Source organism: Egretta garzetta, unplaced genomic scaffold (genome assembly GCF_000687185.1).
Source record: "Egretta garzetta isolate BGI_Z169 unplaced genomic scaffold, ASM68718v1 scaffold340, whole genome shotgun sequence".
NCBI lineage: Eukaryota > Metazoa > Chordata > Aves > Pelecaniformes > Ardeidae > Egretta > Egretta garzetta.
In genome coordinates, this window is record NW_009258377.1 from 1,508,439 (window position 1) to 1,523,531 (window position 15,093).

Sequence of the window (15,093 nt, forward strand, 5' to 3'; positions counted from 1 at the left end):
GTTCATTTCTACTTGAAAGGTTTGCAAAGATTTTCCCTACCTCCTGAGCAGACACTGGGACTATAGTTGCCTTGTTGGCACTGCCACTTGAGTGGGTATGACAAGAGTTCTGCGGGGACGTTTTTCAGATTACATAAGAAATAAGTAGTTTTATATTCCTTTGTGTTGGTACAGGATGAGGCTTCAGTTCTGACCGTTTTTCTCCATCTAGACCTTCAGATTTTAATCAACTCCTTTCTATCACATTTCTGTTAGTTCTTAACTGCAGCGAAGGAGAGAAAAAGAACAACAAAAAGGCTTTGTTTGCATTTCCAGGAATGGTATTTATCATTTATGGAAGGGTATTTTTGCAGTTCTGTTTATGAATGTTTACTTTATTCACACATTGAGCAAACTATCCTCTTCCACCATACGGTCAGGAGGTATACTGTTTCATACATTCAGATGTCTGAAAGCTGTCTGGAAATGTATTTCTTACTTTCTGATATGGGAACATTTCAATAGGAGGGAGTTTAATTTGTTTTGAAATTTCAACTCTTGTTCTGCTCAGAAGCTAAAGTTGGAATCCATTAAGATGCATTTTAGTGCAGTTTCTATTCTCATCTTCCTTTTCTCAGTAACTGTGCAATTCACTTAGTACTTCATTACAACCAACAGCAATATGTATACATGGTGCACAAAATGAGCCATTTTGTTTTAAAACAGATTGCAGATGAAAGGAAACCATTCATTTCTTGCTTGCTAGCTGTAATTACTAGAGCGCTAATTACTCCAAATCACTGACATCCAGGGTCAATAAGGATGACAACAGGAACATCAAAGACAAGATGCACACACGCAATTACAAGTCTCTAAAACCAGGCTGTAATATTATTTTATAGCTACTGGTTTTTTTCAGTCAATGCTGAAAAATATTCAAGTTTGCTGAATGTTTACTATTATTTCCTTTGCAGTTTGACGGTGAGAACATGTATATGAGTATGACAGAGCCGAGCCAGGACTATGTGCCAGCCAGCCAGGTGGGTTAATTAATCTTCTCTGCCTTGTTTCAAATTGTAATTAAACAAATTCAAAGAGTTGCATTGCAAATGAGTGGCACTATCAGTAACTGCTGCAATCAGGAATAATCATAATTTATAAACAAAGCATTTAAGCCTTGTTTCCAGTTAATGAGATAGAGCTGATAAAACACCAGAGTTGGCGTTTGTTGAAAGATACTACCTTGTTTCCTCTCCAGAATGCAAGCAGCTGTTTTGCCAGCATGATCTTTGCTAAACAGTTGTTTTACCTTCAGGAAATAAAGTCTTTACAGGTGCAGGTTATTTGTTTATCTGACTGCAGACAAGTTAATCATTATAAGCTACACATGTCACAAATAGCTTTAATTATCACTCGTAGGCCAGTTGTAGTTGAAGAATTGTGCTTTTAACATTAATCTTATGGCTGAGGAATGTTGCCAATGCTACACCGTTAGCAGTTGAGGTTAAAGCAATGACTTGGTCTTCTGTAGCTTGCAGCCCAAAAGGTTTAATGTGGTGTGGATTCTTTACAGGTATTTTTGAGTCCTTTCCCTTTTGGGGAACCCTACACACTAAATTCTGATACTGGTTGTATACTTAAAAATCTTTCACCTTTCCACTTGAATGCTAAGATACTGTAGATTTCTAAGAAAGAAAGATTTTAATTACTTCTTAAAAAGCAGAAATAGTTTTGAAATTTTTGGGTTGTCTGCCTGTAGCTACATCTATATGTAGGGGAGAAATTTGAATTTACTTCTTAAGTTTTGGTCAGTTTAATTCCACATTAGTAAGTGATGGTGATAGTGGTGCATATCAGTTAGATGGTGTCAGAAATTTCCCTAAATAATCAGCCTTGTGGTCTAGGTCATGCAATATTTCAGGCCCAGCGGTGGCTAGTCTGATATACCTCTTTCTGACAGGACCAGTAGGACTTTATGAAGAGCTCTCATTAGGTGGGAAACAAGATTGCATGCACAATAAATGTTTGTGGATGAGCAGGATGTCATTTAGGAATCAATAGCTTTGGAAAGCGACGGTATGTTCAAAGCTAAATGTCCTCATGAAGTAGGGTTTTTCAGCTCAGTATGTTGCTCTAATGACGATGTGTAGTACATGGGTTCATTTGGGGGTAGGGAAGCAGGAGGTTGTGTGAGATGAGCTACATTGTTCAATCAAAAAGACCATCTTTAAAATGTTCCGCCATGTTGCTTCCCAGCCTTCTGTTGAAGTTATTCTGAAATACCTTTAGAGACCAACTGTACTTTGCGTTTAGGATTTGTGCATGATTGAACTTATTCAGCTAAGAGCCCTCCAAGATCCAGAGGTAGTTTAGAATAGAACTGTTTGATTAAAAAATGAAAAATTATATTATTAATTTTTCTCTAACCATTAATCCAAAAACTGTACTGACAAGTTTTAGTATTACTATTAGATTAAAGCAGCCTAGTATCATCTCATTTATGCCTTAAGGGTTTTGAAGTGCAAGGGCTAATTGAATTTGTTTGAAACAGTAGAAATACAAACTCTGTGAATGATTGCTGTTATAAGGCAGCTGCTACCTTTCAGAGAATCATTATGTCTGTCTTAAATAGTTTTGAATAAAGAATTGCAAATCCACGTTATACATCAGAATTATTTTTCTTCTGTTGATATTTTTGTACTGTGTATGCATGTAGTTTAAATAATTTAAATGGCATATTGAAAAATTAAGAGTATAAGTTTTAATCTTTTATGCAGTTTCTACATGTGCTAACAAGGCCTAGATCCTCAGAGATATTTATGCATCTAACACTCACTGGTTTCAGTGGAAGTAAGGTGCTTCAAGTACCTTTAAAGATCCAGGCCTAGATATTTTAAGTGCAAATGATTTTGTCTTCAAGGAAAAAATCTATCAAATGTGACATTTCCAAATTCAAAGATGACAGAAAACCCTAAATGCTTACTGAGGGCTGGAATCAAGGAAGGGCTTACAGACTTAAAACCTTGCTATGGCAAAGCTGAGCTTTTGGGTATTTGGCTCCCAGGTGGAGTTCAAAACCCAGAGGCACGTGTCAAAATTCCATCCTTTGCTGGGGGATCCGTGTGGCAAGAGCTATCTCAACTGCCAGGCACAGAATTTTATGTTATTACCAAACGCACCCTGGTTAAACAGCCTCCCGTGCCTTTTTGAGAGAAGCTGTCAGCCTTGAGCTGTTGCACCCTCCTTTCCCTTACTGTGATTCTCTCCTGGTAGCTTACACCATTGCAGCATTTTTTAAGTGAATATGGGTGACGACCTGTAATAATAACAATATTTTAAAAAGGAGACGAAAACCACACTAGGAGCAGGAAGTGGAGGTGTATTGGAAATCCTGCCTCTCTCTGGTTTAGGTAAGAACTGGGACTGTGAGAGAAGCCTTCCCGAACCTGTTCCTGATGTAGATAGCTGCTAGTCATTCCTCAAAGGAGCTAAGCACCTCTCCATTGGCGAGGTCTTCACCAACTGTAATGGGGCACTGTTCCTATCTCAGGCGTAAATGTTTGGTGGTTACCCAAATTTGGTGAACTGACTACCATTTCAACAGCGAACCTGCTTATTAAAACTGGACAGAATACGATATTCACTGGTCTGAAAACAAAGCATGCCAGGTTATGTGTTTCACTGGGGACAGAGAGGAAGAGGAAAGGATGTGGCTGTATTTTCTGGTCCATGTTTTCAGGACTGTTTGTTCATTTTCCACTTGCTGTTACCTCATATAAAACAAATAATCCCATAAGAAGACATGAGAAAATGTCTCCCTGGTGAAAGCCTCGTCACTTAACTGAGAGAGTTTTCTCCTGTGTCCATTTTGCGTCTGTCCTCATGAGCCTTGCAAATGCATGACTTCAGCGAGAGGAGTGAAGGTTCCCTCCCATCCCCAGTAACTTGGCTGTTCACTTGAAAGATCAGAGATGAGGGTTTAAATCCTGTCAGAATGATGAGTGAATTCATTTCTCCACTTTCCCTGATGGAGGCACATCTGTTAACTAAAATATGAATCCCACATGTTAGGTAACGCGCAGTCTTATCAGAAACTTTTATTCAAGCTCTGATCATGCTGACTGAGTCAGGCACAAGCATCATTTTCTAATTTCAGAGTCTGACACAGCTTATTTGGGAGGTAGGCTGGCAGACTGAGTCATGGTATACAACACCAAAGACCAGGGGGTTTCCACTAGGCTGTCTTCAGGATTATGTGAATATAGAAAGCATGATTTTTGAGGTCCTGATGCGTGCTGATATATTCACATCCTTGCTTTGGATCTAACCCTGAGAAGTTAGTTTTGTTTGTTTTGCCTTTTACCACTACCTTTTCTTAGAGTCAAGCATTTCTAGAAATTTGGGGGCTATAAAATAAACTGTGTTGCAGGAGAAAATAAAATTTAGACATCAGAAATAGTTAGATTGCCCTGAAAAAGCTGAACTTTGCACTTCAGTTCTTTCTGTTTACTGCAAAGGGTTCATGTCCAGAAAAACATCACCTTGTATTATTTTAAAGGGTTTAATCAATTTATCCCCTTTAGGCTAACATAAATAAAAGCTCAGCCATTGGACGGGAAAAATAGTGTTTTGTTCCTTTTGCTATATAACATCAAACATCTGCATAGCTTGGTAATCCAAGACAAGTTGCCTCACAGCATCCCTCAACAATTATCATTTCTGTTCAATTTTCAAATCAGTACATGCTTTGGGACTTATAGACTAAGTTGCTAAGTAGCAACATATGGCTCACTACTGTTCCTGTGATGTTGCTGCAAGCAAATAGCATAATTCTATACTTGAAATGATTTTTACAGAAAGCCAGTGCTGGAACTGAGCCAGAAGTGTAAGTATACAGTAAAAATTAATGATATTCTTTTAGACTGTCCCAAAAGGCTGTTTGGCAATGTTGTCTCTGTGTGCATTTTATATATACGTGTAAGTACTGTATTTTTGGTTGCGATATATGTAGTACAGGACTCTGCACTGCAGGCATTTCCTAAATGAGTTATGCCAGCCATATTAACAAACACACATAGTAAAACTACATGACATTTTCACTACTAATTGCACTTCAATCTGAAAATATTTATCATTTTAAAATAAAACTATGCTAACTGCTCTGCATTTCAAATTCTCACAAATATATTGTTTTCTCCCCACACCTATAATTGGAATCTCGGAGATGAATTGTTCTTCACATAATTCCTCGTCTTGTAATTTGTGGGCCATGCGCAGCACAGTATAAAATTATATTGTTTATTTTACATTTCTTCCTAGTCACAAGATAGAATGTAATTCAGGACTCTGTTGCACAGAGTATTGCACACTTTCTTAGCCTTCCTGAGGCCTGGTAAGTGTAAAGGGTAATGAATCCAGCTGTCAAATCCCCTGCATGATCCAAAGGGAAGGGAGGAGAACTGGCCTGGAATTGATGGTTTGGGGCAGTACCCCCATTGCCCCAGTGGGAAGAAAAGAGATACCCGAGGCAGAAGGAATGCTGCTTGCACAGAGATGGTATTTTCCTCCCTCCCAGAGCTATGTCAGGGGGATCCATATAAGATATGTATCCATGCTCTTTGATACAGCGGGCACCATGGGTGTCAAAACTGTTATGTCCTGTACAGCTCCAAGGTAAAATGGGATAGAATGACATCCAACAGAGAGAATTTTCATATTAATAGGAAAGGGTTCCCCTGCCTTTTGTTACCATATGCACATGGTCATAGATATAGCCCTAACTTCTTATTTCATGTTTATACCCTAATTTCTTAGAGTATTAATGGGAAGTAGAGATGGATAAATGCTACGTCTTGCTCTGTATTGGTCCTTCCCTGTAGGTAGACTAGAATTTTAGGGTACTGTATCCCATTCCTGACAGAAGATAGGGCTCTTCTTTCCTGTCGCTCTTCTAGAGACAGAGTCAGAAGAGCAAGGCAGAAGTTGGCTGCCTTGGAAAGGGTTCAGGAAAAGCAGTGTTCTTAGACAGAGAGTCACTCAGTGGTGCAGCATAGTCCCATGGGTACATAGTACTCTGAAGTCGGGGGCAATCCTGCCCGAAAGCTGGAAAGCCTTTGCTTATTAGTTGAGAGGCTGCTCCACAGTGAGAGGGCAATGCCACCCGGTCAGGATGCTGGCTGGCTATGGTTCCGGGCTGTTTCAGAGCATAGTCCACCTCCCTTTTCCTGGGCCACTATCTTTTAATTTCAAAACCAGAGTATCAACAGAAGGATGTCTACCTCTCTCTCCTCCATTTCTCTGAAGTAGGCTGTAGATGCTACTTTCAGAAGATTGGGAATTAGGTTTAAATGGCCTCAGGGAAAGAAAAATACCAGGCAGGTCTTTCATATCCTGAACGAGTGGTTAAAGGTAGAGGTAATGCTACCCTACCTTTCCCTTTTGTGTAGAGCATAATCTTTTAATATGTCTTGGGATCAGGCACAGAGTCTGGAAAGAATTGTCCCTGATGAAAATATATCAGCAGTTGCATTAACAAGGATATGTTTATGTACATAGATATATATGTGTAGAATCATAGAACGTTTTGGGTTGGAAGGCGCCTTTGAAGATTATCTAGTCCACCCCCTTTACCATGGGTAAGGACGTCTTTCACTAGACCAGGTTGCTCAACCTGACCACAACCTCTCTGGGCAATCTGTTCCAGCATCTCGCCACCGTCACAGTAAAGAATTTCTTCCTGTGTCCAGTCTAAGTTTACCCTCTCTCAGTTTAAAACTGTTGCCCTTTCTATTGTCACTACAGGCCTTGGTAAAAAGTCTTTTTCAGTCTTTCTTGTAAGCCTGCTCTAAGTACTGAAAGGCCACAATCAGGTCTCCCCACAGCCTTCTCTTCTCCAGGCTGAACAAGCCCAACTCTCAGCCTGTCCTCACAGAAGAGGTGCTCCAGCCCTCAGATCATTTTAGTAGCCCTCCTCTGGACCTGCTCCAACAGGTCCATGTCCTTCTTGTGCTGAGGGCTCCAGAGCTGGATGCAGTGCTCCAGGTGAGGTCTCACCAGAACGGAGTAGATGGGCAGAATCACCTCCCTCAACCTCCTGGCTGCACTTCTTTTGATGCAGCCTAGAATATGGCTGGCTTTCTGGGCTGCAAGCACACATTGCCAGCTCATGTCCAATTTATCATCCACCAGTACCCCCAAGTCCTTCTCTGCAGACATATTATACAGTAGGGATGAATCTCTTTAGTGCAAAATGTATGTGCACACACAGCGAATGTATTCAATAATATTTTAATTTTTTCGGTAATCAAATGCCTCAAGTTTACCCTCCTTTATTCAAATTTATTTTAGTCAGGTTATGTTCAGTAAGTATTGAACTTGTACTCCGACCGCAAAAAGAAATGTATATGACCTACTTATCTCTGAAAAATGAGTTACTTAAACATGCCTCTACTAAATGCTTCTTTCATTTAATGCCTATTCTATAGCACATGCTGTAAAAACACTAAAGTGGGCAAAATCTTTTCCCTAAGGATCCTAAGCAAACGTACCCATAATTACAGTTATATAAACAAAAGTGTCCCTCTCCAGCCTTCAAAAATCATTAGCGTGGATCTGTAAAATGGAGATCATATCAGAAACCTCGGCAAGTATAACAAATTTTTCATCCTTCTCTTTGTCTTCTGGCTGTGGAAACCTTGCACTTATATTTTCCTTACAACCATTAGGGCTAAAAACTTTTTAATCAAAGCAGGTTTGGAGGGTAATTGCCTTGCTCCAGAAGTTTGGGGCTTTAGAAGTAAATGTCAGATACTGCTAGAGTAATGCTAAAATTGTGAACTCGGCCCTGTTGTATACACAGTGATCCTGTGCATCAATTAGAAGTATTTTTCTTGAGAGTTGCCAATGGGAGGGAAGTAATGTAAACATTGCATCTTGTCTTAGCTGTGACATCAGGACGATAGCAACTTCAGTGATAGGCCCACTATAAATCAATAAAGTAAAAATAACAAAAGCTATTATTTTACCATGAAAAAGGTAAACAGAAAATCAATCATCAAATGATGAATTCTCTGTCCAAAAGCCAGAGGTATTTTTTCCCATATCACAAGAGAAAATGCACTGCTTTCTGCTGTGCATGACATGAGAGAACTTTCTGTTTAATGAGCAACCAGTGTAAAATATCCTTCAAAATGTTTCCCTCTACTCCTTCACGTACAACTTTTTTAGCATGTGAAAACAGATTATAGACATAATATATTTTAGTTATGTAGCCTCCTTTCCAGGAAACTCTACAGGTCAGCAGTGTGGATGAATTATGGGACATAACCATGGGAAATGTTAAAGGCAGTATTTTTCAACTGAGCTTCACATAAAATGAACTTTTTTGGTCCATAAAATGTCTGGAAGAATTACATGAATTTGAACTACAAATTAGACCAATTACTATTATACTGTCCCTTTTGGCAAAGGCTGCCGCAGTAGAGTCAGTTTGACCTGTTGACCTCTGACCGACTAAACCGATAAGATGCCAGGCTTTGATTAATCTAGTTAGTTTTACGAAGTCTGGCATCTCAACAAGCCCCAACTAGTTACTCAAACCAGTCTTCAATGTAACATTCAAATGATCACTCCACGGAGTCCCAGAGGTATTCATTACAGACAAAATTGCTCTTGTTGCCGTGCATACAAGCTGAGTTTTCAATGGGAAATGAAAGGCTGCCTGGAAAAATAGGCCACCTAATTAAGTTAAACTACTCTAGCATTTGGCTTGACATCTTCATTACTCAAAATTAAAAAGATGCTTCACTTGAGCACACAAGTTACTATTGTTTATGTTGTTTTCCTCTTAAATTGGCTTCTTACATAGAAGTCTGTTTTTCAGAATTATATCTTGTAATAGCTCGCATATTTCTTGCAGTTTATAAAAATGTCTTAATAGGTACTACACTACTGAGAGTTGGTGCGACATTAGTACGATTGAGCTTGTTACTGAGGTCTCAGCAGTCTTACTGCTTACATGACACTTTATTAATAGAGGGCCAGATCCTGCCAGTTTTAACTGCTTGAATAATCTTTACTCATTCATATACTGAGCCTTCCTTGGCTTTGCTACTATAAAGTCCTAGGTCTAAAATCTAGGTGTCAAAGTCAGCGGGACCACTGATAGGAATTGGGGGGTTTCATATCCCTCGGCTTTCAGCTTTTCCTGCGATTGGCCCAGGGCTAAACCAAAGTAAAATCAGAAGAACTGCAAAGAGTAGCCATGGCTCTGTTTTGATCTTCTTTTTCTCAAGTGGTGACATTTTACTTTAAATCACACATTTTTCTGGAAATTTCAGCAGCTATTTAGGAGAGGTGTAACATGGGTAGGGCCCGCTGTCCTTCTGAATACTGAGAAGCAATCCATTGTTCCTGAGCTTTTCTAAGTAAAGAAAAGAAAAGGGGAAAAAAAAAAAAAACAGAAAAGAAAAGGATTCTTTGTCCTTCATCATTGTGTGCCCTGAGTACAACATTATTTTATCTTTAGTTGTCTTTCTCAGAAGGGATCTGGGAATTTAGATAGAATGTTTGCCCCTTAAACAGAAATACTTAAATGTAAATCTATACTACTGCTATTTTAAGAGCATTTAAAAATGTAAACATGTGAAGATCACACTGTCTTGATTGCTGGTTTAGAGTCTATGATGCTAATGAGGCTTCTGACAGGTTAAATGTGGTGTATCATCTATATTTTCAAGCAGCAGGATTTTTGAAGAGGTGACTGCTATTTTTTTAAGTTAAATTCTGCTTATTGAATATGCATATTGCTGGTTTTATTACCCAGTGCTTTGTAGTGAGCATAATTCAGGTGTGTTTTGCAAAGAGGTTCTCTAAAAAGCGTTTTATTTTTAATATGCTTTTTATCTCTAGTTGAAAAAGAATATTTAGCAAATGTAGTGACTAATTTATAGTATGGACTGAAACCTGTCAAATAGAACCCCAAGTTGCCTTAAGAATCTTAGCTTTCATTAAAATACAATAATAACAATAATGATAATTTGCTCCCACTGTTGCAAAGAAAATCTTGTGAATATTCTTCTGTGCCTCCTTTAGCTGGTCTGTAAACAGCCTGAAGCAGTAGCTCTGAGGGGAGGGAGCTGCTCTGCTTGTCTTTAGGAGGTAGCATGGTACACACCTATCATGGCGAAAGTCTCCCCCTCCTTTCAGCATCCCCAAAACACTGGACAAGCAGGAGCCGTGTTTATGCAGGGGTCAAGCACCCCCAGTGCTGCTCTTCGGAGGTCGCAATATTTGGGACTGTCACACGCTGTGGGAGACCAAGTGCCTATCTTTTCGGGAGAGAACAGTGAAAAGGGTGTCAAAGGATGACCAGGGTTGGGTCCCTGCTGAGGACACGCTAAGGAGGGCAGGAGGATGGTGCTGGTGAGTGGGGCAAGTCTCCAGGTTGGAGATCTAATGACGCCCCGTGTGTGCCTAAGGCCCTTGGGTATTCTTAAGGAATTGCTTTGGCGGTTGATCAGTAAGTCTAAAAAAGACTTGTGCTTCTCTTATAAATTTACTCAAACTTTCTAAATAGGCAAAGTGCACATCTGAGTCTTTGTGTGAAGGGAAGTTTAAATGCTTCCAATACAGTATCGGTGTTTGCAGAGCTCAGGTCTTGTAATCTTTTATAATATTTGTGCTTCTACTTATTGTCATCTTTAAAATGTATTTAATTTTAAAACCTTCATTGAAAACATGTTTCCAACCAAACCACTATAGTATGTATATAAATTAATGTAATTAACTAAGAGTCTCAAGAGTGGAATCTTAAAAAAAAAAAGTCTACTCTTTTACATAATTCTGTTAACTCTGAAATTGTGATTGTTTTAAATCAATAATATCATTGTCAGCACATTCTCCTTCTTGAAAATAGAATTCATCTGGTACTGGAAAATTAATGTTTTGCTTGAGGCTTTGCCCTTTACCTAATGTAAATTAGAGAAATTGATTAACACAATAGAAAAAAGTTATACCTTCCCCTGTAATATATTTTTGATAGGTGTTGCTTGATAAATTAGTATATTGTGTGTTTTTAAATGAATATGATTTATTGCTGTTGTCTACCATATGGAGAAACAGAAAAAAATTGTTTGCAGGATCATTGACTTGAACATATCAATGGCACTGTTGGACAATTCTTGCTGAGTATTAAGATGATTTATGTAACAGACCGAAGGTTTCCACAGTAATGCATTACAGTCTCAAGCTATCAAGCCTTGTTCATGCAGAGACAAAAGAAGCTGAAAAACACTTGCTTCTGAAGGTCCTCCCTTTAGAAATTAGAGATAAGGTTGATCCTATTAAAACTCTTAGAACTCTCGGCTGTCAAATATATTATCTTAACTTTCAAATGCACATAGGGTACGTTGCTGTTTTCCCTCTTCTAATGAGCTCATTGTTTTTATATTACCCTCGATTCATAAGTATTTCCGTTATGTAACAATGTGTTCAATAATAGAAGAGGAGACAGCCTGAAGCATCTATCTTTGAAAAACTGGCATCTTTCCACAGTTCAGCTGCAGAAGCCTTGGTGCAAATGAAAAAATAAGACACGCTCTATATAGTTGGCAGTACCATTCATTTCATTTAAATTAAACATCTATAGGCAAATTCCCCATTTTTAAGGAACTGTTGCTAATACCAGATTCTGTTGAGTATATGCATGGTGACTGATGCAACCACTGAGCACACGAATCACGAATTAGATTTACTTAATGCATGTTGTCTCCTGTGCTGTCGTATAGTAACAATTCTGCTCTTTCCAGAGGGATTTATATTGGATGTTTGAATGCTTGCTGCCTCTTGTGGTCAGTCACTCTGAGGTATCTCCTTTGGTTTCCCTTCTCTGATTACTTTTAAAAGTTCTATTAAAATTATCTTGGAACATAAGTAAGTTTTGCTGGCCAATATTCAGTCATCACTGCAGAGTACTTAAGCTGAGGGGCCTCATTTCCTTCTTTCTCCTTACTCCCTTTTCCTCAGATCTTATGCAGCAGATTGTGCAAGCATTTCCCTTATTTTTCTGATAACTTTGAGTATCTGGGTTCTTCGAAAATAAATACTAGAATTTTGTGTGTGTGTGTGTTATTAGCACAGCAGGATGCTTAGACCTAATTTGAGTTACGTGTTGCTAAAGTAAAGAACTGCCCTTTGACATGCACCTCCCCACCCACAGTTTTGCTCCCCCCCTCCATAGCTTGTTGCTGGATTTGGCCAGGCTAAGTGGCATAAAAAATAAATTGAAGGGGACCAACGAGGTCATTGTTCAGGAACAAAAGCTTGGACCTGGGTTGGACAGTGAATCAGGGTTAAGTGTTTGTATCATTTTATCCTGGTAAGCTTTTCTCATAAAATTATAGGCTAAGGTGGCATAGATAATGAGGTCTCTTGATCTCAGAGTGGGCATCTCAAAGATCATCTGCTTCATGAAATTTCCATCATTTGAGTCAGAAATGTCACATATATCTAACCAGAAACATGGAATATTGTCCTTTAGATTTGGGAAGACATACTTGATTCAAACAGCTTTTTCATAGTTTTTGTGTCTGTAAATAGCCCAAATTTAAGGATGCTCAGTTCTGAGGTTCCCCCTGTGTAGCTCCCATCTGAAATATACTGAAATCTGCTTATAATAAACACAGGTGTAATGAAAATCTCTTCATAATAAAGTAAAAATAAAGCCTGGGTCTGTTCAGTGCTATGCAGTGGGTTTAATGGTGTTGCTTTGCAGAGGGCTTTCTCTCTGGAATGTAATAAAGGTCCAGGAAGTTCCACTAAACTCTAGAGCTGATAAACACCTCATCCACTCCCCCAGTCATAAGATGAAAGTGAAACCACTGGCAAAGTTCCTAGCAGCTTTGTGGTAAAGTAAATAAAGCATTTACTGCTACTCTTTTTTGATTCAAAAGTGAAAAAAGGCGAGCTTGCTAGCGTTTCTGTGACCAGTAGAATGAAAAGGAGCTGTTCCCTGTCCTTCTGAATAGAGGAAGTCCTGCTGATAGTAAAGCCAACTATGAAAGAAAAAACCCTTGGAGCGGAGGGGAAGACCCTAACCTTTCTCCCCACTCCCAAGAAAAACCTAACAGAGCTGAAGCGACAGGCCACCATTTATTATTAATTATGTATGAGCTGTATTTATGAATTGTAATTGGATACAGGGAGTGTAGTCTTCCCTAATGCTTTTTATGGTAGGTAACTGCTTTCATTAGAAATTCCAGATAAATGGCTTTGGTTAGAAGAAGAGATGCTCTAAGAAAGCCCAGGGATTGAGACAGGATGATGATCGGCGTGGGAGTGGGAGCTCTTGCTGCAGAGAAAACCTCAGTCCTGGCCTTGTGCTGGAGTTCCCTTAAATGTTTTTTGAGTAACAACACAACGTTCCAGGAGAGCCAGTTGCCAGCACTGGATCAGTTGCATCAAAGGAACTCCGGATGGTTCCTCAAGAAGGCTTTCCCAATGGTGAGGAGAGAGATGGCAGGATAGTAGGAGAGGGTGCTTGAAGCTTGTAGTTGCTATTGGCAGGACAAGCATATGTCCTGTTCCTCACTCCTTCCCTCCATGTGCAGTTGCAACAGCCTTGTTCTGGGATATATTGGGTTTGCTGCAAATGTGTATAGGATTATTTGTTTCTGATGTACCAGTGTGCCAAGTCATTACCAGCATCTGAACCATGCTCCTGGACAACACAAACTGGCGTGCTGTCATGTTACTGTTGAAGTAGCTTCTCTGAGGAACTTATGCCTGTATGGTATACTAAGTAAGGAAATTCCAAATTGGCTGAAAATGTTAGGCGAATAGGGCGCTCTGCAGATACTTGCAAATATCTGGCGATACCATTAGCATATAGCTTGGATTATGCCTAGCTTTACTGAAGTAGTAAAATAGTTTGTCTTTAAAAAAAAAAGGAAAAAAAAGGAAAAGAAAAAACATTCTAGGAAGTACTAGTGCTTGGATTATATGTTGTTTTGGTGTGTTATTATTGCCTTTGCTACACTACCTCTCCTACTTTAAGAAACTTATTTAACTGTAGTCAATGGTGATGTGGTAGGTGTGAGATCAAATACACTAACTGGCTCACAAGCAATAAGCATGGTGTGATTTTTTTTTAAAATAATCAGAGAGCAACTGTTTATTTAAAATGCTTAACCCATGTAACATATATAACATATAGTTACACATGACACAACTTGAGTTGTAGAGTTTTATGCCTCTAGTGGTTTACTTCTTTTTTAATAAGTGAAGCTAATGTACTAATGGCTGTTCAATTGCTTCCACCAGTTTTGAAGTGTTACTAATTAAAGACACATTTGAAACACAGCAAATCAAAGTCTAACTAAAGTAAAACCTGGACTATTCACGTATGGCATGCAGAAAGGGTGTATAAATAAGACAGCAGATTTGCTGAATGCCCCCAGTGTTAATGGTGTGGGCACACCCAGCCTGTCAATATTTGGTTTAGGAATATTTGCTTCTAGTAGCAAGTGCAAGTTGAAGTCCCTTCTTCTTGTTAAAGAAGTGGTGAGAGAATAATGTAGATCCTTGTCCTGCCCTTGCTTAAGGAAAGCAGGAGGGCAGATCTCTCTTCCTCCTCTAGGAGGTATTGAGACATCTTCCTTCAGCAAAGGTGCAGCACAACTGTAGGGCAGTGAGAGAGAGAGAAAACAAATGTTAACTCTTCTTTGTACCTGCAGGATCATGGGAGAGAAAGCTCTTTTGAGGCCATCAGCCCTTTCAGGCAGTAGAAAAGACAGCGTTGAACACAGAATGTTCCTCTTTTCCACCCTCCTGGTAGCTGTAGGATCTAAGCTCACCAGGATTACAGTAGCCAAATCTAAGTGTACTTGTGTGGGATAGTGCTGGTCCAGAATTGTGGGTGTTGTCCCTTCCTTCATTTCTGTTCCTCAATGCTTTGTTATTGTGGTGTTAGACCTTAAGCTCACTTTAGACACCTTTCTTTTCATAATTGATTTAATATAATAACAATTAGCAAATAGTTAGTGTATACAGTGTCCACAGTACTTTTATTTGTGCATTGTGGTTGAATAAACATGGTGTGTTCTCTTTGTCATGGGT

At 39.1% G+C, this 15,093-nt stretch overlaps 1 protein-coding gene across 1 annotated transcript in view; it reads left to right on the forward strand.

Moving 5' to 3' along the window:
- The window catches only part of TOX (thymocyte selection associated high mobility group box), a 220,863-nt gene that overhangs the window by 112,125 nt on the left and 93,645 nt on the right, over nucleotides 1-15,093 (forward strand). The window contains exon 2 of the mRNA XM_009640323.2: nucleotides 954-1,019. Coding sequence (XP_009638618.1) covers nucleotides 954-1,019 — 66 coding nt within the window. The remainder of the gene's footprint in view (nucleotides 1-953; nucleotides 1,020-15,093) is intronic.